The 23,831-nt window shown below is 43.1% G+C and overlaps 1 protein-coding gene across 1 annotated transcript in view; it reads left to right on the top strand.

The window, feature by feature from the left end:
* Positions 1-20,611, top strand: part of LOC144754692 (arylacetamide deacetylase-like 4) — a 188,630-nt gene extending 168,019 nt beyond the window's left edge. Inside the window, exon 4 of the mRNA XM_078642815.1 lies at positions 19,567-20,611. Within this exon, the coding sequence (XP_078498941.1) occupies positions 19,567-20,341 (775 nt within the window). The 3' untranslated portion in view covers positions 20,342-20,611. The remainder of the gene's footprint in view (positions 1-19,566) is intronic.
* The last annotated feature ends 3,220 nt before the right edge of the window (positions 20,612-23,831 follow it).

The following is a 23,831-nucleotide window of genomic DNA, read 5'->3' as shown; positions in this document are numbered from 1 at the left end:
CTTGTGTTTATATCAAATAAACTTTCTTTTAAACTCAAAAAGAATGAGAATCGAATATTATGGGGTGCATTGATTGAGATTTGCTAATGATGACAATCATTCACTATTAGTTAATATTGTTTAGCCCCTTTAATGGGTTTGTAACAACATTGATGTGGTTTTATCCTGTTCACTGAAGCGTTGTTTCCCTTTTAACAAAATCTTTGTTGATCGCAGTACTACCTGTGCATAGCCAGATTCCCTAGTGTTACTAGTATATTGATTTGTAACTTTATTTAATTACGTGTTTTATCAGCTGCGGCTCCTCCACTAAGGTGGAGGTGCATCGCCCCACTGAGTTCAAAGGAAAAATAAAATTATAATAACACAACATTAATAACGTTATGTTACTATAATTTTAGTTTTTGTATGGAACCCGAGCCAGGTTAGGGTGGGGCTTGGCAGTCCTCACAAGGAGGAGTGGTTGCCACACCATAAGTGCGCATGACGGTTTGGCTGGCCGTCTTGGGCCGGCCAAAACGCCATGTGCACTTAGCATGTTCTCCACCCACTGTATTGCAAGGCCAGGTGGAGAACATGCACAGACTACCACTCCCTGCCTGAGCGCTGAACCAGGGGACTCAGACCAATCTGCGGCTTTCAACACGGTCAATCACTCCATTCTGATTGACCGTGTCAATCCAGAGCAAAGGACCTGCTTGCCTCTTTTCTATCTGGTAGAACACACGCCGTAACGCTAGGACCGTTTAAATACGCGGAACTGGCGCTACCATGTGGGATTCCCCAAGGCTCATCTTTAAGTCCGACACTTTTTAACATCTATGTGTCGGACTTAGCAAGGGTTATCAAAACCTACCAGATGAGCCTTACCTCCTATGCTGATGATACTAAGCTTGTGCTCGCCATTAACAACGATGGAGAAGAGGTAGCCGCACGCTTCCACGAAGGCATGCTGGCGATTAAAGATTGGATGACGCTAACTGCCTCAGGCTTAATTCTGAGAAGACAGAGGTGGTCATTTTTGGGAAGATTTCCCCGTCATGGCCGATGCATCTGCCCTGCTCTTAGTCAGCTCAGACTAAAACTCCTAGGGCCAGTCTTTCGGGTCTTTCAGGGGAGAGGAGTTGGCCTAATAGCTAAGGCGGTCGGCCTCAAATCTAGCAAACCAGGTTCGAGTCTCAGCAATGACGCTGAACATCCTGTGATTCTGGGCAAATCACTTAATCTCTCCGTGCCTAACAAAAATTAATGTGTCCTCATGTAACACAACTGGTGCTATGTAAAGTGCTCTGATACCCGATACCGGCTCAAGTTCCTGCTATATAAAACTCTGTAAAAAATAAATAAAAATTAAGCTCATGTCACCCCACTGTGATGACTATTAAACACCCATTACCTCCAGCACTCATGCGCAGCGACAAAGTTTTTATTACAAGTGAAAAGGCTGCTTATCTGCTAAGCAGCGTCACAGCGTGGGGCCAGTGATGCTCAGACCAGTCGACGTTGGGTCACCCCATGCCTTAGCTACACAGCACCTTGGCTAGCATATATCTTATTGCCCCGTAGTCCTTTAACCAGGACCTTTTAACCCCTCGAGGTCTACTCTCCTTTTACATGTTTAAGCTTATTAACACGGTACACTGTATAAATGGAATTGTGTTTTATTTGCTAGGTCTCATGTAGACTTTTTTTTTTTAAATGAGATTTTATAATGATTCATTTATTTACTTTTTTGCGATTATAATTAATCAGCAGATAAAGATTTACTTAAATACTCCTACGAACCAGCGCACAAACATACCCGTGAGTATGCCAGGAAAGCTGCGCCTGTCCTAAATTTCTATGCTTAACATGGGCAATGCCAGCTGAGGTTGGGTTTTGTTGTTCTCCCATTGCAGAATTGTAAGCTTATTGTAGTGCTGCACTGGGGCAATGTAGCCTCACTGTACAATTGCTTATTTGCTTTTCAATTTTTTTTCTACTGGTAATTTGTCTTTTTTGCCTCTGAAGAAATCTGCTTTCGGATGCCCACACAAAGCGTGGGCTCTTCAGTTCCCCTTCCATCAGAAGTGGATTTAGCCCAGACCATTGATATCAACAGAGAGGGTTTTAAGTGCACGGGTTCTATAGGTGCTCTAGCAGAGTAAACGTAATCCGTATTTCTCTAGAGTAATGGTGCAAGCAGGGAGGGGAGACCCTTAAAAAACCCCTCAATTAGAGCGCAAACAATATCGCACCCTTACAACATAAAATACAAACTCCTGCGCACTCTAAGTCAATTACAACATCAATGTGTCAGTTAATTAAATTAGCACAAAAAAGAAAAGAAAAGCAATTCTTGTCCAGCGACGTTTTCTTTGGAGGTTCGTGTGTCTCTCCTTTTATTTGGTCCTCAAAATAGAAAATTTATATACAGCCAGCCGACACGTGTTTCGTGGTAGTACTTCACATAAACAGACACTACAACTCCTCAGGGCTGGAAAATACAAAAGGAATGGCCTTAATCACAATCCTGTGATTACAACCCAAGAGTGCTACCTTATAAATTTTCATGCCAAAAGTGACATTTTTAAGCCGAAAGACACCTTTTATGTGGAACCCCTTAGAAGTTCATATTTACAAAATGGTCCAAAATTTCCAAGTTAAAAACATCCTAGTCCCGTCATTGTACATCACCCGTGTCGCAATTTCTAACAAGAATACCTTTATGTGTGTACCCAACAAAATTTAAAATTTCATTGCAAATAGTCCCACAATGCTAGTCACCACAGAAAAAACACATTATACACCATTGAATCCAAAATTTATAGTACCTCGAAGGCTGAGAAATCAACGCCTAGGCTAGTCATATTTGAAAAGGATACAATGTAGAGCGAGGAGAGAAAGAAAAGGGAAGAAAATCAAGGGAATGGAATTAATATTATATAATCTTAACCATTGCAATTCCCTAACTTTCAGAAATTAAGATTTCCTAAGCTATAACTTACCCTATTTCCGGTGATAATTCCAACCCGGAAGGGTAACTTTATGTAGTGTGATCACCAAACTGTATTGTCACTGTGAAATGTAAGGTGCAAGGTTTCAATAAATTATCAATCCGAACGAAGTATGTCAGTGAAATCACACTATGCAATACCATGCGACATGTTATATGTAGTCGACGCTGGTCAGGCTTACCCGAAATTCTTAGATCCTAGATTTCCAAGGGCCACTATTAACTCCTGTCGCTCCAAATTATCACTCAAATCCATATAAATCCAATGGAAATTATATTATCCAGATCATCACAATGCGTGACCACGGTGCGTGTGTCACGTAATCCTACAAGGAGACCAAATAACAACCCCCTGTTAGTCTAGATAAATATATTATGGCCATAAAGTTAACAAAACGGGACTCTAAAGCTCTAAAGACCGGAGTTCTTACCTTCGGCTGAATCGACCTCGCGCTACTAGCGTCCACAACCCGGAAGTGAATCGGGTTACACACGGGAATTCGTATCTAAATAAGTAAACAGTGTAAAAAGACTGCAACGCTCAACGATCTACTTGTTATGGTGTACTTGTTCAATCCATATCCAGTATCGAAACGCACTGGAAGGATAATGATCCAAAATTGTGCAATAGTCGGCAGAAGATATACATGCCTAATAATGTCATAGGTAGTCTAAGAGACCAATATGTCTCCAAGTGCTCAAAGTCAGACCATAGTCCGGGGGTCCTAATGATCAAGACACCACCTAAATTGAAGACACCAAGTAAACACTTCAGGACAGAAAATACCAATGTAGAACCTCAAATGGCCAAGAATAATAAAAGTGAAGTTATAGAAGAACAGAAAAGTTTCATACTCATTTAAAATAAGCATAGAATAGGTGCAGATTATACATCCACCACAGGATATATCAACGATTATATGTCAAAAACAGAACGATAATGTCATATTCGTAAGAACAGTGTATAAAAAGTGGCGAAACTCCTCGTTAAAGTCTACACATGAGAGTTCACAACATCTACTCTCAGAGGTGCAACCTATAAGTGTAAAATATATATGCCCTCATGGGTCCTCCAAGTTGGATGGATTCTCTCCATGTTTACAGATAGGAGAATAGTATAGTGGACCCTGAGTCTGAATATTATAGTTTGCAGTTTACAGTGAACATTACGGGTTGCAGTGCTTCATCCTACTCACCCAAAAAGAACTGCATCTCTGAATCGCAGTTGAGTCCCCGCCCAACCGTATGTAACCTCATGATCCAGGTTGCCTCTGCGCGTCTTAAACGTAATTCCCTATTACCCCCTCTGATGTTTACCGGGATATGATCTATACCGTAGAAAACAAACTCTTTCTTAGGGCCTTGAGCCTGGCATAAGCTTGCATGGATCGCAACCGGATATCTAGCGTCCTGTTGTAATAGGGCTCTGACATGTTCCCCAATTCTATCCTTGAGGCTCCTGATCGTACTACCTACGTACTGCAGTCCACATTTACATTCAATCACGTAGACTACAAATTTGGTTAGACATTTGATATTTGTTCGAATATCATAACTCTTATTGTCACAACCTTTAAAGTTCTTGGTCTTATGTTTCGCCCATCGACACACTCCACAGAATCCACATTTGAAAAAGCCTTTGTTAGGGGAATTTAACCAAGATTCTGTTCTCTTGATTCTGGGTACTGTGGGGCTCAATCTCTCCTCGCTCTACATTGTATCCTTTTCAAATATGATTAGCCGAGACCTTTGATGGGGCACATTTTTGATAATTTCCAGAGTAGAAAGGGTTGGGGAGGCGCTTGTTTAGTTCCCACAAAGTCACAAGTTTGCAGACGCTCTTAAAATCTCAAGGCAAACCATACTTTGATCCACATACTCTAGACCCCTTACCTGGGGTTTAGGACTTTACAATTACACTTACACATACCTGTGACGTCCAATTACGTAGTAGTAAATGGACTTACGCCTTCTGTGTATACTTTTTCGGATGCCCGACAGATGTAAATGGAGACATAGTTGGCTTCAAAGGTATGTTACTAGCTGAAAATGACTTTGTGAATCGGACCCTGTGTCTATAATACAGATCACAAATTGAATTATCTCTAGATGCTCAAGTGTTATTGACACCACAATTGACTGATTGTTTGGACTCAGAAGCATTAAAGGCGGAGTTAGCTCTACTGGCATTTGAATGTGGAAACCAGAGGTTTCTAAAGGGAGCAGGCGTTATCCATTCAACTCCCTTACTAGCTATGCCATTGATCTTTTATAGAGCGCGTAACCAGCCAGTTTCAGATACATCTCTCTCTAGCAGGTATATTGCATATATAGTGTTATATTTTAATTCTACTGAAAAGAGACAGAGTTGAGGATTATATCTAACTTTAGTCACTTTTATGTGAAAAAAGGAAAAGTCAGGTTTTGTCAAATTAACAAATTAGAAAAATTTCAAGTATATATGTGATCCATCCAGCAAGTCTTTTAAATAAAACAAAATTAAAGACTTGAGCCGATTGACAGCATAGTGCATCACTGAATAGATGATTCTAGGCTATGGGATGTATCACGCGAAGAAATTTTTGTTTGCTCCATTTGAATTTGTCAGTGATGCTGGCCACGTGGCATAAGGTGATTTGTGCCGGTTGTATCTGAATTTGTCGGGGTAAAATGATGTGGTCCTTGATGTGAGAACCAAACTGCATAAAATTGTGTATTTTTCATTTTAGGTAAGTGGTATTTCAATAGTTAACACTTTGCATAATAAAGGAGATGAAATCCTATCTCACACATGAACCAGTGGATACTGTTCGACGTTGACATTTTGTTTAAGTCTAAAAAATCAACAACATAAATGACTGATAGTGATTATCAGAATGTACTCATTGGAAATGCTTCTTAAACACAACTAGAGCACCTGTCCTTCGGGTTACCTGTAGATTATCAGGAACATGTATCCATGCAGGAATATCTGCTGCAAGATAGAGGTTTGCTGGGGCCCGCAGAGGAGCACAAACAACCAGTCTTTCTTTCTGAGCCGTTTTCAGTTTCTCCATGCGGAGCGGATGGAATTGACAAGAAGTCTTGCCCCAGCAGGTCCCTCAAAGTTGGACTCGACCTTCTGCATCTAGCAGGGACTCCCACACTGCATTATGGGAAAAAGACGTTCACAGACTCATTCCTGAGGAAGGAAACTTCCACCCATCCTGCATGGCTGGTGTGACTAATAGGTAGAAGTTCACAGCCAACTGCCTCATTTAGGATACATAAAGCTTCTTTCCAGCTTGTTATCTCCTGGCTAGGAACAAGCCTGATGGCCCGGCTACCTACCCTGCTGCTCCTGATGACTTTGACTACGTGGAAGACACCAGCTGGCCCAAAGAGTTCAGATGCATGGACAGAGCTCATTGAAACCCTCTTTGACCCATACCATAGATCTAGGAAGGCTGACCCATAAAACCCAATCCGTGCACCTGTTCTTATTTGTCGCCTTTTGGACCAGGATGGACCTGTGTGGCTTGTTTAAACCCCTCTGTGTTTGTGGACTTTTTTCTATTTCTGTGGACCAGATCGTGATGTGACCCTCTGGTCATTGAGGGTAGCCCCCGTTGTAACTTGTAACTTAGTAACCATTTTGCTGGCAGGAATGAGAATCTAATTTACTGTTTTTTCTTACGGAAACAATCAGTTAACAATCTCTGAATAGGCACATCATATTGTATTGTACATATCAAATCCACAATCCTCTTTGCCAGCTTTTTTATCAGAAGTAAATGAATGTGCCCGTGTGTCTGGCTACAAGCTCAATGCTGACAAATGTGAGATCCTCCCTCTGAACAAACAATGTTTTCAAGCTGATTTCTTATCTTCTTTTCAGTTGAATCCAGTTAAAATAAAATATCTTGGAATTTTGGTTTACCCCCACTATTAAGGATACTGTTGCTATAAACCTGAAAGAGTTGCAAACCACTTTGCGTTCCTCTACTTCTCGCTGGCACCCCTTATTTTTATCCTGCTGGGGTAGGTTAGATTCTTTAAAAAGTATGCTTATCACTGTAATATTGTTCTACCTATCAAATATATCCATTAATATTCCTGTCTTTTAAAAAAACTATATATAGCATTCTCAAAATTTTTATGGCATAATAAACCTCCTAGAATATCTCTTAGTAAACTTAAAAAACCTAAACCTATGGGTGGGGTTAATTTTCCGGACTTTTACTCTCATCACTCCTCATTTTTTCTTAGAAATTCCTCTTTCATATTATCTGAGTGCGAGACAGATTCACAACTTTTCCCTTTGTGGGTAGACCTTGAGAGAGCCTTTTTCATCCTTTCTCTTTCGAAGAATTTATTTCCCTTTCTCATTTACCTTTGTCGTTTTCTTTACCCATTCTTATAAACGCTCGGAAACTGTTCCAACCGCTTTTTTCATCTGCTTTAGATGAACATGCACAATATCTGAACTCATCCATCTGGTACAATATGCATATTAAACTCAATAATAAATATATTTTTTGGAAAGTCTGGTTATCATATGGTCTCAAATGGACTTATCAACTTTTTCAAGATGGTTTTTGTGTACCATTTTCGGTATTGCAATCTCGCTTTTCTCACCCTTCCTCATTTCATCCAAAATATTTATCTCTAACAGCAGTTGCTCAATCCTCTTATAATTCTCTCTTCTTCTCCCACTCCTACTCCTGTATCTCCTATTACTACATCGTTTTTAAGTAATTCTCCTTCAGCTTCCTAAATATATAAAAAATGAATGGATATCCCGATTTCTCAGAATAAATCTGAGGTTGAATGTGGCTGGGAGTTCGGGCAGGACTGTTCCCATGAGGCACAGGGTCAGACTGATTTGCATATAGCCATGTCTGAACTGGGGTGGCAGAGTGGGCTAAAGAACGGTGATGGATCAAACTCAGATCTTTTGACTGGGTGTGAGTGTTTGATTGGCTCAGATGCTCCGTCCATAACCACCCCCTTTTGTACCGCTTTGGCTGCCATAAGTGTGGCAGGGTATACTCAGACGTGAGTCCCTTGCTCACTTTGCCACTGGATTCAAGCAAGCCGGGCTGAAGACGGCTGGAATGCCAGAAACCGGTCCTCGGAAGCTTGTTTCCGGTCCAGGGAAGACTTGGCTTGGCAGTTCGGGCTGGACTGTTCCCATGAGGCACAGGGTCAGACTGATTAGCATATAGCCATGTCTGAACTGGGGTGGCAGAGTGGGCTAAGGAACGGTGATGGATCAAACCCAGATCTTTTGACTGGGTGTGAGTGTTTGATTGGCTCAGATGCTCCGTCCATCACCACCCCCTTTTGTACCTGAATGTGGCTGGGAATCTGATTTGGGTACATCTTTCCCTATTCCACTGTGAAATACATTCTGGACCAAGGTGAGGAAGTCTTCTAGAGCAGCTAATACTACTCAAACTTTATTTTTTATTTACAATAGAGTACTCATCACTACAGCCAAATTACATAAGATTGACCCTACCATACCCTCTTCCTGTTGGTCCTGTTCTGCTGCGTCAGCTGATCTTAAACATATGTATAGGGTTAGAGTAAAAAAAATTCAAATTCCTTTTTCTTTTTCACACATTTTTCTAGGTAGTGTCTCTGAGGTTTGCCCTTCATCTTTTCATATTATTGATCTACTTATAGCAGTTGCATTTCAGCAGATCACTAAATCATGGAAAGACACCTCAACAGTATCTTTTCAAGCATGGTGGTTTGGTGTTTGTTATAATCATAGACTTGACAGAGCCTATGTATATCCAGTCTCGCTTGCCATTAAAAGAGAAAATCTGTGGATGCCTGTTACTGAATTCTTAAATAAGTCTGCTAAAAAACTACTTTTACATAACCCTCGCACTGAAGAGGTTCCCAAACTCCATTGAGTATATATTTATTGCTGTTTTATCTACAAATTATCTTATAGTCTTAGATTATTTCAATGTTTCTAGGAATTTTTTATGCAGAAGTGTTGCTTTTTTCTCATGTTACTCATAAAATGGATGTTCCTTCAATCCCCTCTTCTTTTTTCTATCTTTTTCTCCCTCCATTTTTTTCTTTCTTACCCCTCTTTTCTTTTTCCTCCCTATTTTTTATAAAGATGAATTGTACATATATGTAATATTTTGTTTATTGTATTTTATCTTGTGTTTATATCAAATAAACGTTCTTTTAAACTCAAAAAGAATGAGAATCGAATATTATGGGGTGCATTGATTGAGATTTGCTAATGATGACAATCATTCACTATTAGTTAATATTGTTTAGCCCCTTTAATGGGTTTGTAACAACATTGATGTGGTTTTATCCTGTTCACTGGAGCGTTGTTTCCCTTTTAACAAAATCTTTGTTGATCGCAGTACTAACTGTGCATAGCCATATTCCCTAGTGTTACTATTATATTGATTTGTAACTTTATTTAATTATGTGTTTTATCAGCTGCGGCTCCTCCACTAAGGTGGAGGTGCATCGCCCCACTGAGTTCAAAGGAAGAATAAAATTATAATAACACAACATTAATAACGTTATGTTACTATAATTTTAGTTTTTGTATGGAGCCCGAGCCAGGTTAGGGTGGGGCTTGGCAGTCCTCACAGGGAGGAGTGGTTGCCGCACCATAAGTGCGCATGACGGTTTGGCTGGCCGTCTTGGGCCGGCCAAAACGCCATGTGCACTTAGCATGTTCTCCACCCACTGTATTGCAAGGCCAGGTGGAGAACATGCACAGACTACCACTCCCTGCCTGAGCGCTGAACCAGGGGACTCAGACCAATCTGCGGCTTTCAACACGGTCAATCACTCCATTCTGATTGACCGTGTCGGAAATATGGGCATTCAATCCAGAGCAAAGGACCTGCTTGCCTCTTTTCTATCTGGTAGAACACAGGCCGTAACGCTAGGACCGTTTAAATCGGCGGAACTGGCGCTACCATGTGGGGTTCCCCAAGGCTCATCTCTAAGTCCGACACTTTTTAACATCTATGTGTCGGACTTAGCAAGGGTTATCAAAACCTACCAGATGAGCCTTACCTCTTATGCTGATGATACTCAGCTTGTGCTCGCCATTAACAACGATGGAGAAGAGGTAGCCGCACGCTTCCAAGAAGGAATGCTGGCGATTAAAGATTGGATGAACGCTAACTCAAGTCAAGTCAAATGATTTATATAGCGCTCTACATACCCAAAGGGTCTCAAGGCGCTTGAAGAAGGGTGGGGAATTACTTGTCGAATATCCAAGTTTTAAGTTGCTTTCTGAATGCTAGGTGGTTCTGAGTGAGACGAAGGTGAGTGGGGAGTGAGTTCCAGGTTTTAGCTGCCAGGTAGGAGAAGGATCTACCTCCCATGGTGGTTTTGTTGATGCGAGGTACGGTAGCAAGGGCTTGGTTGGAGGATCGTAGCTGGCGGGAGGAGGTGTAGAAGGAAAGTCGTGTGTTGAGGCATTCGGGTCCAAGTTCGTAAAGTGCTTTGTGTGCGTGGGTTAGGAGGCGGAAAGTAATCCTCTTATTGACGGGGAGCCAGTGGAGGTTTTTCAGGTGACTAGAGATGTGGTCTTTACGCGGGATGTCTAGTATGAGTCTGGCTGATGCTTCTGGATGCGTTGGAGTTTTTTCTGGAGTTTTGCGGTGGTACCGGCGTATAGGGTGTTTCCGTAGTCCAGGCGGCTTGTAACCAGTGCATGGGTGACCGTTTTTCTGGTTTCGGTGGGGATCCAGCTAAATGTTTTTTTGAGCATGCGAAGAATGTTGAAGCAAGATGATGAAACGGCGTTGACTTGTCTGTTCATAGAGAGTGAGGAGTCCAGGATGACGCCCAGGTTCCGTGCGTGGTCCGTCGGGATGGGTGCTTTTCCAAGGGCCTCTGGCCACCAAGAGTCATCCCAAGCGGAGGGGGAGGTACCTAAGATAAGGACTTCTGTTTTGTCTGAGTTCAGTTTCAGACGGCTGTGCTTCATCCACTCGGCTACTTCTTTCATTCCTTCATGTAGGTTGGTTTTGGCGGTGTTAGGGTCTTTGGTGAATGAGAGGATCAGTTGAGTGTCGTCAGCGTAGGAGATGATGTTGAGATTGTGTTGGCGTACGATGGCCGCGAGGGGGCTCATGTATACGTTGAAGAGGGTGGGGCTGAGTGAAGATCTTGTGGCACGCCGCAGATGACTTCAGTGGCTTCTGACTTGAATGGTGGGAGGCGGACTCTCTGGGTTCTTCCGGTGAGGAACGAGGTGATCCATTCCAGTGCTTTTCCTTGGATTCCGATGTTTCTGAGGCGCTGTAATAGGGTGCTATGGCAGACTGTGTCGAAGGCTGCAGAGAGGTCGAGGAGGATGAGGGCGACTGTGTCTCCGTTGTCCAGTAGAGTTCGAATGTCGTCTGTTGCTGCGATGAGGGCGGTCTCAGTGCTGTGTTTGGCTCGGAAGCCGGACTGTGAGGAGTCGAGGGATTTGTTGGTTTCGAGGAAGGCGGCGAGCTGGTTGTTAACAGCTTTCTCGATGACTTTGGCCGGGAATGGAAGGAGCGAGATGGGGCGGTAGTTTTTGAGTTCGGTGGGGTCAGCTGTGGGTTTTTTAAGGAGGGCGCTAAGTTCTGCGTGTTTCCAGCTTTCCGGGAAGGTGGCGGAGTTGAGGGAGCAGTTGATGACGTCTCGGAGGTGTGGTGCTATGATGGAGTCTGCTTTGTTGAAGATGTGGTGAGGGCATGGGTCTGTGGGGGATCCTGAGTGGATGGAGTTCATCAGGCGGATGGTGTCCTCAGTGGAGATTGGATTCCAGTCATTAAGGATGTTCAAGGGGGGTGAAGGTCCTGCAGAAGGTTGGGTGGGTTGGTCTCCGGGTCGGTTGTCGAAGCTATTGTGTATGTCTGCGATTTTGTTGTGGAAGAACGAAGCTAGGGAGTCGCAGAGGGCTTGAGAGGGGGTGATGTCGTTGGAGTTGGCTGAGGGGTTGGTGAATTCTTTGACGATGTTGAATAATTCCTTGCTGTTGTGGGCGTTGTTGTCTAGTCGGTCTTTGAATGCGGCTTTCTTGGCAGATCGGATCAGTTGGTGGTGTATGCGGGTGGCGTTTTTGAAGGCGTCCCTGGTGCTGGTGTTTGGGTCTTTTTTCCAGGCCTTCTCGAGGGAGCGACAGAGTTTCTTCGATTTCTTAAGATCATCGTTGAACCAGGAGGCGTTTTTGCTGCCTAGTTTGATTTGACGTTTTTTCAACGGTGCTAGGATGTCGGCGCTGTTGGATAGCCATTGGGTGAGGTTAATGGCTGCTTGGTCGGGGTTTGAGGAGTGGGCAGGGGGGTTTTGAAGAAGCTATGAGGAGATCTGGTCGGTGGTGATTTTCTTCCAGTTTCTTCGCAGAGTAGGTTGAGGATGGTTGTGAGTTGTGGTCTTATTGTAGATAAAGTGAACGCAGCTGTGGTCCGTCCAATGGAGAGTTGTGGTGTGACTGAAGGAGACATGTTTGCTGGAGGTGAAGATAGGGTCGAGTGTGTGACCTGCGATGTGGGTGGGCGTAGTGACGAGTTGTTTGAGTCCGGGGTTGGCGAGATTGTCCAGAAGGGAGGTGGCGTTGTTGTCATAGCTCTTTTCCAGGTGAAAGTTGAGGTCTCCCAATAGAATGTATTCCTCCGAGGGGAGGGCGTGTGGGGTGATAAAGTCAGTGATGTTGTCGCTGAATTGTGCACGGGGTCCTGGAGGTCGGTAGAGGAGGGTGCCTCTGAGTGTCGTTTTGGGGTCGGTGTGGATCTGGAAGTGAAGGTGTTTGGCGCTGGCAAGGTTGACGTCTGAGCTGGTTGAGATGCGGATGGAGTTCTTATGGACGATAGCGATGCCTCCTCCTGTTTGGTCGGTGCGGTCCTTACGGATGATCTTGTATCCTTCCGGGATGGCAATGGTGATGTCTGGGGCTGATGAGGCGTTCATCCATGTTTCTGTTAGGAAGGCGACGTCGGGAGAAATGGTGTCTAGTAGGTTCCAGAGGTCGATGGCGTGTCTGTGGACCGAGCGGGTGTTGAGCAGGATGCATTTTAGGTGGTTGGAGTCAGATATCTGTTGTGTGTTCGTGGATGAGGAGTTGTTCTTGGTGCCGTCGAACTTGCAGGAGTTGCAAGAGAAGGGTCCATGGGTGTGTCCAGGAGCGGCTTGGACGCAGTTGGGGCGACGGCCGGGGTTAAGGGCTAAGAGGGTGGTGGCGTTGTATGTAATGCGGGTGGGGTGGGTGGTACGAGGGCCAGGGGGTATGGCGCTGGGTGCGGTACAGGCGCGGACGGGCGCAGACGGGCTTACCTTTGGCGCACCTTCGGCGCGGCCGCAGCGCGTGGACGCTGCGCGTTGGGACATCTGTCTAACATGGAAAGTGGGGGGGGCGGAGCGTGGGAGGGTCAGCAGCTGGGAGGCGGTAGCGGGGAGGAGGGGCGGGCCTGGGAACTGCAATACAAACAAAATGGAGGGTCAAAGTGAAAGTGAGGCAGGGGCAGCAGATGGACCAAAGCGCCTACTTTACAATCAAAGCGCCAGCAAGCACAGAGAGCCACAGCAAATGTCGCGCTGCAATACAGAGCGGAGCGAGCGGCGCCAAAGGCAAATCCAGGTCAGCTTAAAGCTCTCAAAAACGAGCTACGATGCAAGGCATACACAGCGCAATTACAGGAGACACACAGCGCTAATAACGATACCCAAATGCGACCAGCAGCACCCACAGTGCGTGAGACCAGGGAGTGAGTGAGGGGGCGACCGTTCAGGAGCAAGTCCGGGCAGTCACAGTTGGTCAGAGGAGGTGGTGAGCCCTCTATTCGTGGGTGGGAGGGGCAGCAGCTGGGAGGCGGTAGCGGGGAGGAGGGGCGGGCCTGGGAACTGCAATACAAACAAAATGGAGGGTCAAAGTGAAAGTGAGGCAGGGGCAGCAGATGGACCAAAGCGCCTACTGTACAATCAAAGCGCCAGCAAGCACAGAGAGCCACAGCAAATGTCGCGCTGCAATGCAGAGCGGAGCGAGCGGCGCCAAAGTCAAATCCAGGTCAGCTTAAAGCTCTCAAAAACGAGCTAAGATGCAAGGCATACACAGCGCAATTACAGGAGACACACAGCGCTAATAACGATACCCAAATGCGACCAGCAGCACCCACAGTGCGTGAGACCAGGGAGTGAGGGAGGGAGCGACCGTTCAGGAGCAAGTCCGGGCAGTCACTGCCTCAGGCTTAATTCTGAGAAGACGGAGGTGGTCATTTTTGGGAAGATTTCCCCGCCATGGTCGTCAGTTTGGTGGCCTCCATCTCTTGGAGCTCTCCCAAATCCAGTCCCAAGGGTCAGGAATTTGGGAATTACCTTTGATGAGAAGCTCAATTTTGTCACTCATGCAAACCAAACAGCGTTTAATGCATTTCATAAACTCAGGCTCATAAAAAAGATAATCCCTTTTCTTCCAGAAAGCGCTGGTAAAGCTGTGGTAAGTTCACTTGTGCTCTCCTCATTGGATTATTGCAATCGCTTATTTGCCAATGCCCAAGTCAGGGTGGTCTCCAAATTACAAACGATTCAGAATGCGGCGGCAAGACTGCTTTCTAGGACCCCTAAATTTAAACCGATTAGCCAAATAATCAGAAGCAACCACTGGCTGACGTTTTAAAATCGGATCAAATTTAAAATGCTATGCCTGACATTTAAAGCCCTTCACAAACAAGGACCGAAGTTTCTCAAAGAGCAGCTCTCTGCTTACCGTCCAACTAGACAGCTAAGATCTATGACGCAGCATCAACTTACGGTACCGCGCACAAGGACTGTCACTTGGGGAGACAGACATTTAACGGTTACAGAAGCCAAACTTTGGAACTCTCTTCCATTAACGATTAGATTAAGTCACTCTCTTCTCCAGTTCAGGAAACTGTTGAAGACATGGTTGTTTGACCAGTAACGCGTCCGCTCCCTCTTATCAATGACAGCTTGCCAGCCTTCTTAGACTATAACTGAAGTTACAGCGCCAAGACGCCTACGGGCATACGTTGCGCTTTATAAATTGCAATAATAAATAAATAAATAAATAAATACATCACAACGCTGCTGTCATGCTGGTGACTTTTTTCGAAAAAGGTTACCTGGCCACCAGTTTAAGTACTGCTAATTACTTCTGCAGAATTCAAAATACAACGCGACAAGTCATTGCACTTTACTTTCACAGTTATATTGATTCAACTTAATTTGAAAGATCCTTTCATTATTTTTGTAGCATAGAAAGAATACACATTTCGTTCATTTATACATTCCTCATGAATAAATGTTGGTAAACACATAACAAAATAGACAATTCAAAACTTAAAAATGACAACAATGAATTCAAATCATTGAACTGTACAATAATAATTGCTATAGCGCTTACAGGCATTGTTTGATTCATCGACTGGTGTAATTGTTTGATTTGAATTCATTGTTGTCATTTTTAAGTTTTGAATTGTCTATTTTGTTATGTGTTTACCAACATTTATTCGTGAGGAGTGTATAAATGAACGAAATGTGTATTCTTTCTATGCTACAAAAATAATGAAAGGATCTTTCAAATTAAGTTGAATCAATATAACTGTGAAAGTAAAGTGCAATGACTTGTCGCGTTGTATTTTGAAATCTGCAGAAGTAATTAGCAGTACTTAAACTGGTGGCCAGGTAACCTTTTTCGAAAAAATACTGTGCGTCCTACCCGGCCCCCTAAACGGACGTAACCCCTATAGTTCAAAGTCATGCTGGTGACAGCAGTATTGTGACTGGCTAGGGTATGCACCACCTCCCTTGAGTTAGACATTGACTTCACACCCACATCTACTGTGAGAGCGACAGAGGCTTAGTGAGGCTAATGATCTGTCCTGGACCAGGTATGTAGAGCCCTGGTTAGAGGGGGTATTCAAACTTTGAATGCCTATTGGTCCCCGTATCTCCGGGTGAAAAGTCTTGAAAGAAATTCATGCATTTAATTTTCCCCAGTGATAAGCCAGTGACAATCACAATTGACATTAACATCAAAAGACTAGTTAGGGCTTTCAAGTTCTTCTGTGAAAATCTGATTTATAAACCAATTTCAAGAAGTCTAGTTGAAGGCAGGTAGAAAAATTGTATTGCTCCACCAAATTGTTTAATGGTTTTGGATACACACCTGTTACAATTGCAAGAGCTGCAGTCACAAGCACAACCCTGCCCAACCTCCATCAGAACCCCAAAGGGCAGACAAAATAGCTCCTTCCTAGCTGGCCACAGGGCTGACATTTATCACCTGCTCAGAGCAACCAGTAAATTTAAGTGTAATAGTGCTGGAAATGGGGGAAATAATGTGGTTTTTCACTCAGTATTCAAGTTATTTGTGACACATTTCGGTCAAAAAGGGCTGTATTCAAGTGTTGGAATACCAGCTGCTTTACATGTCATTTAACCTGGTCAATTCATGATGAAGCCTATAAAATTAATTAATTCTCCAAGGAGTTAATCGCAGCTGCTGAATATACATTCTTGAGGTCTTATGAAAATATGTTGCAAGTAGTTTTTTATATTCATAACTTGGTATTGAAAATCAGACCGAGGCAAATAGTCACACGAGTGAAACGGACTGGATAGGCTTCAAATGCCAGTATTAAGATATCTGCTGTTTGTATTTTTATCAACAATTTGGTCAAAGTGTGTGTTCTGGGACTGATTATATTCGTGCACCCTCACATTAGCTCACTATTTTGATTACTTGTTCCGGAGATCCTTCTGTGCACTAGCTGCAATTTACCTGTTGTGACAAAACTGACTGTACCACAATCTTATACTCCAGATTGTGGTAATCGGCTCCCTTTCAATCTTCTCTTTTTTCACTGCTGTCCTCTTATTTCATAGTAAGCCTAGCCCCTCCTTCATCCTGTCACAGACCTCATAACATACATCAGACCATCAACAGACGCTACTTCTAGCCATCACTTTTACGTTGCATACTGCCTGGATCTAGGTTTGCTGCATTCCCTTCCCCTGTGTTTTCAACTGCCCGGCTGTTGCGCCAAATGTAAATGTGATTTCACTGGCATTGGTCTATTAACAGCATCCAATTGAAGCTCAGTCATCAAGATAGATCAGAGAACTACATTGAATCCTCACAAAGGTAGCTCGTTCCCTTTATTCCCTTTGCCCTCAATTAGAACAAGTCCTATTTCAATATCCTTGCATAGGAGACTGTTTAACCATCATGTGGATCATCAATGGACATCGTTCACCTGAAAATGTCTTTAAAATGATGGACAATGTCTCTCCCCTGCATAAACCCACGTGAATAACAAGGGCAGCCCATGACATATATGTGAATAGCAATTGCACCCTTAGACAGCTAAATGGCTGCTAAATTTTGCAAACCAGTTGCCACTACATGTAATTTTATGGATGCTTTGATGTTCAAACCTGTAGAACTAGCACATACATTCATTAAGAGCAATATTGGCTCTCTCCGGCCCGCCGGCATTATTTCCGTAGTACGAGTACAATCACATTGAACCTTCTAATGGTTTTACCACTCAGTAACCATAAATTCAAATGAACAAATATACATAAAAAGTGAGTTCTTAGGAAGTCCAAAAAAGTCATTTACATTAACTCTGTACAATGTAGTCTAAATTCCTATTCAATTCATGCAACTTCTTTCAGGTCCAGCCAACGAACAAAAACTGCTTGGGAAGCTAAATAACTATTATTCCAAATTTGGCTTTGGCAAACGTATTCTTTACAAAATCACACAGCAGCAATGGCCATTCTGCTTAATGTAGCTGGTCTCATGGGAGATGCCTTTATTTTAAGCCTGCATTTTTATGGGATATATCTATCCAGCAGAGTATCATTATAAGAGAAAATAAAACCATTTATTTTCCCTGATAAAGTCCCTGTTAGGGACGAAACGCTTTGCCTGGGCTGCTGTTGGATTTTGTAAAGAATACATTTGCTTTGAAGTATCATACCTTGGCTCCTGCATTATGTTGAAATCTATGAGAATAATCTCAGTGTTTGACTGATCATGACATCAAGCCAAATTTGGAATAATACTTACTTGGCTTCACAAGCAATGTTTGTGCATTGGCTGGACCGAAGGAAGATAGGAAAAATAATTTGGACTGACATTGTATTGAGTTAATTTAAATGTAGTAAAAAATGTTAAGGACTTCCTAAGCACTCCATTTTTACGTATACCTGTAGATCTAGCTTTCACTTCACATCAGATCATGACCAAAAATGATGCGTTTGCGGACGGTTGTGACAGCCCAAATATTCATGTGATTAACACCCTTACCTATAACATTTCAGGTTTATGTTCTGTTGCTAATTACATCAATAAAAAGAAAATGATAGCCTTATCTGACTTTCGCCATTTTCGTTGGGGACGGGAACTGTAACTGTGTTCACTATTCCTGAAATAGAGACCTCTAAATAAATAAGAGTAATTTTTGCTTATTCTGCACATGGAAATGTAGTTACTGAATTTAAGCTTTCTAGGCAAAAGTGACCATTGTTAGTGAGCTTGTGCATGTGATGGATTGGTTCCTGGGATGCACCTGCAAATTTAGGGGCATATTTATGAAAGTATTGTGCCACCTATGTTCCACGCAATACCCTGCAAGGGGGACGCAAAACTTAGATGAGATTTACCAAACCACACAAGGTCGCCTTGCATGGTTCTGCATGGCTTGTAAATTTGGAGTAATGCAAGGCAGCTCAAGTCACTACCTTGCATTACTCTACGTGCTTGGGGTTGTTACATGGGTGGAGTCCACCCATATATTTTGAGGCATTCTCAGATTTATCAACACTTGTAGACCTGGGAATGCATCAGAATTGTACAACTTCTCACCAGAAGTGCAACAAGAAGAAATAGCTTTATTTTTCCTCGCTGATTCCTCTTTCTAAGTGTGGTGCATTTTGCAGAACACTTAAAAGAGTAATACACTTCTAAGGATTGTTTTTTTAAAGAAGGTGTCCCTTCCTGCACAAAAACAATCCTACCTTTAATGCATGCATCCTTGCTCCATTGAGCAAGAGTGCCTGCGTTGGCGCTAGTCTGCTAATTGTGCACCAACACAGGCAGAGGACAGAACTCGCCATATCTTGGTAGATATGGTGCGTTCCTACCCTTTCACATAGTGCAGAGCAGCAAGTTGTTTTTCTGCATTGCGTTGCATGAAAGAATGATAACTATGGGCCTTAATCCTTAACACAGCGTGTGGTGCTGCCTCCAGTGGCTGTAATGCTTCGGCATATATAGATGTATTCCTTTATCTGGGAAGTGTTTTGAATAGACAATGGCGGTTGTTGGACACTAATTTAGTGACCATGCAAGTGATCAATAAGACTGTAGTACATCTAGAGAGGTATTCATTAAAAATACTGAGATTTACAGAGCATTCAACTAGTAAGATTAATTCTTTAGCACACATCACTGTCCGAATTTTTCTTGGTACCTAAATAGTGGTCTTGCAGAAGGTGCTCGGCCCATTGCACAATATTACCCTCTCCCAATTAATATATCTGTTTGATAAATGCAAAATGTAATGCTAATATTCTTAATTTTATAGCTATCGATTGTCACCGGAGCACAGATATCCCGCTCACTATGAAGACTGCTTCAAGGCCACAGTGCATTTTCTGAAGACGGCAGAAGACTATGGAGTGGATCCTTCCCGGGTCATTATTAGTGGAGACAGTGCTGGGGGCACCCTCGCTGCTGCAGTATGTCAAGGACTGGTGGACAGAAAAGGTCTCACAAAGCCATGTGCTCAGGTCCTCATCTACCCACTGGTCCAGATGGCAGACTTCAATCTGCCATCCTACCAGCAGAACCGCTCTGTCCCCATTTTGTACCGGGAACGTGCTGCGTTCTATGTTCTGCAATACCTCAATGGGGATATGTCTCTGATTGAAGAAGTATTAGAAGGTGAGCATGTTCCAGACGATAAAAAATTAAAGTTTCAAAAATGGCTGAGTTCTGATAATATCCCTGATGAGTTTAAAGTAAGAGGTTATAAGCCACATACAGTCAGTTCAGAGGCAGAAAATGTCTTTGACCAGGTCAAGGATGCATTTGAAATGGCATCTTCTCCACTTCTTTCTGATGATCTCATCATTTGCAGTCTACCAAAGGCTTACATTTTGACATGTGAATATGATGTGCTTAGAGATGATGGACTGTTGTACAAGAAGAGACTTGAGAACAGTGGAGTTCCCGTGACCTGGTACCATAAGAGAGATGGGTTCCATGGAGAGATAAGCTTTTTTGAAGGTAGCTTATTTGCATTCCCATCTGCAAAACTAGCAGTAGATGATATTGTGAATTTCATTAAAAGTGCATGAAATGTTATTTGTACTCGCATTGCAAAGACATTTTTTTTAGAAAACGTTGTGAAAAGGTATTTATTTGAAACAGAACAAAGATTCGATCTTCATCATGTTCACATCTAGACCACTTTTTGATAATTCACAGAATTCTCAAGAAGATATATTAGATATATTATATGCTTATTGCATACATAGAATTCAACAGTGTTCTAATTTCGTTCTCTGTGAAAATAGTATTTGGAAATCTCAAATCTGTTGTCAAGTAATAAATGTTAGCCAACATTAGTAACATCCCCTCATTTGATTCCACCATTGCATTCCTAATCACTAGCAGACACTTTGTATTCTTTGCCTCATGGGGTTCCTATAGTGTAGAGTGACGACAAATAACTTTCTAGAAACTATGTAGACAAAGTAGTGAAAACTGGGTGTGCTGCTAGACAGTAATCACCATGGGGTTCTTTTAGGTCCCCTTCCATTTAACTAATCGGACCAAAACCCAGTTGACGAAAGCCATACCAGGGTGTATGTAGGTTGTGAAATGGTTGATTCTGACTTTTTTGTCTGTATATTGGTAGAAGGACAGGTTTCCTGGGTCAGCAGCAAAAGCTGTGCAAGCAGGGTGAGTAACACCAGTAGCTGACTCAACAGCAGCAGACTTGGTGTGCTAACAAAGTCGTTGATTATGCACCCATACTGGGATTTAGTTTGCGAGTAGAGAGCTTGTATTCTTTGTACCACAACCTAGTTCTTAGCAGACAATTAAATAATATGGAAGGTCACATTGTTTTTTTTGGACCATTTAAAGATAATTTTTTATAATAATGAAATTGGAAACAGGGCACATGAAATACATTTCTCCATCTTGATCAATACATTTCTCACATTAATCGCTTTAGGTACATCATATGCAATGAAAAAACAAAATACAGATTGAAACATTTTACCAACATAAGTATTTGCTGAAGTGAGATGGGGACGTTAACCACATTACTATCATGTTTGTTCTTCCATGCCAAAATAATCGAGGACTGGCTCATCTGGGCCCTACTAGAGACCTCTAGGAATATGTTAAATGATACAGTTTCTAGGAATCACGTCAACCTTCTTCCCGCCTGCTTGGGAGTCTCCACATAACTTCTATCTGCCTCCTCTTGCTCTTCATCACCATCGCCTTTAACCGTGCTAGGTACAGCACTGATGTCTGCACTCCAGCCACAGAAATGCGTTCTTGTGTTGCACTGTCATTGCGCCAGTGCTTATATCCAGAAAAGAAATGTCTGCAACACTAATAAAGCTGTGCAAAGTGCCTCATCCCCATAGCACCTTCATTGATGTTACTGGTAATGTATTTTGTTCGGTCACCTTTAACATCATGTGTGATGTCATAAGCAGCACAATGGTAGGTATTTTGCTTGCTTCGCTTAGTAGAACTGACAATTTACATTAATTTTGAGTTTTTTAGGGAATAAACCTAATGACTCTTTGATTTATGTTGCTTTTTAGGGGAAAATGTGAGGGTTTTACACCAAGTTTTGTTATTCTTTCGAATAAAGAACCATGTATTTGTCTACACAATGTTTTTCAGTAAATCTTTCTTTTCTGATGTTGTACTTTGTTACCTGGCAACAGTAACGACCCACCGAGCATTCTGCTCTCAAGCTTCACACCCGAGAACCTGCTGTACACAGTCTGATTATGGACAGTAACCTCTGGGCCGACAGCATGACCCCAGAAAACTCCAGTCATGTGCAATGAAGTGTTGGTGCAGATTGTTCATTTTTGCCATGCCATTTGCCTAGCCCATGTACAACAAAGTCCACTGCACCTGAGCATTGGTCTCAGCCTGCTGTCTTTAGTCGCACAGTATGTCCAGCTTGCCAGGACCAGGAGATCACTGGCCATGAGCTTTAATCTTACACAACAGGCTTAAACCATATGGCATGGATTATGGCAGTGCTCTGAACCCAGTTCCTATGGCCCAGAATCCTTACAGCCTTCAGTCATATGCAGCAGACTCTGGGTGCTCTATGCCACTTCTGGCCATACCTTGTGCCCAGCCTCATGCACGAAAAGCACAGTGCACTGGACCTGTAATTGATGCACTCCCTCTGCCCACCTCCTGTACTGTTCAGATGCAATTGGCCTTTTTTTGGGTGCTATGTGGTGTTTGGGTGTAGAGCATGACCTACGGCCACTCTATATGCCTTACCCTCAGAAAACACAGGAACATGGGTTCTGGAATAGGCCCAGCTGTGCATGTCCTTTGATCATGCAAAGGAAGCTGACCTGGGGCCCCAATTGCACCTAGTTCCTGCGCCCAACAAATTTACCAATCCTTCTGCCCAAGGCTATGCATGGGAACCGAGCCCAAAGCGCCCAGTTCACATGGCTGTTGCCCTCTGTGGCCAAAGGCGCTGGAATATTGCCACAAATCATAGCCGAGTAATCTTGAACAAAAAACTGTTTTTGGTTGTTTTTGATCCTGTTTTTTAATTCAAGTACCAGAAGCATATTATTTCAGTTTTTGGTTCTCAAACTCTTTGTTCCCGTTTAGGTTTTCTACCTGCGATTAAGTGCAATTATCTGTCCTTCTGATATGTTACCCGATACCCACTGGGGTTGGGAGGGGCATCATGTACCCCTAATTAACTTCTCAAACTTCTTGATTTGGCTAATGGTGGTCTATGTAATTTCTTCAATCATAAATGCCAATCCAATTGCGTGTTTTCTCCAAGTATGTTGAGAAAACTTACATCAGCCAATCACACTTGTTTTTCAATTAACTGTGGGCCTAATTAAAATGTTGGCAGACACTGTATTGGTCTGGAACCACCCGACCTTCGGTCGGTGGTTCCAAAAGTAGGATTACGATGTGACAGCCCATAGGGCGGTCGCAAACATGCATTTTACAATGGAAGCTTGTGCGGCTGGCAGAAAAGGCCTGCAGCCCAAGCTTGCATTGTAAAATGCTTGTTTTGAAACATCCCTGCACTGTGTGGCACTGGTGCCTGTCACACAGTGCAGAGATGTTTAGGGGGGTACCATAGTTGCCTCCCAGACCCCACAGCATAGGGCCAGGGGGCAAAGCGGCCCCAAAGTCACTTTTCACCTGCCTTTTCATGGCAGGCGGACCACCATGAAAGGGCATGTGGAAAGTGCCATCAAAATCTCTTCGGCAGAGCTGAGCCTGGCTCTGGCATCATTAGGAGAATATGGTGCCTTCCGACGCACCAACTGGCTCCTTGAGCCCGTTAAAAGCGCCATGGGTGGTCCCTCCACCCGATGCTGCAGGGGCAGATGTCGGTCCAACCAACTTCATAATCAGCCCCTATGTGGTCTCAAACCGAACAGCTCTAAAAAACAACTTTGAAGACATACAGAATCTAAACTTTTTAAAATCTCATTTATACTTTAAAAATATAAATATTGAAAAGAATTACCATACTGGATTTGCAAATCAACCCTACACACAAAAAGGTCTATTTTAGGTAAAGTGACCTTA

Source organism: Lissotriton helveticus, chromosome 5_1 (genome assembly GCF_964261635.1).
Source record: "Lissotriton helveticus chromosome 5_1, aLisHel1.1, whole genome shotgun sequence".
NCBI classification, from domain to species: Eukaryota; Metazoa; Chordata; class Amphibia; order Caudata; family Salamandridae; genus Lissotriton; species Lissotriton helveticus.
This window is presented reverse-complemented; position numbering and strand designations above follow the sequence as displayed.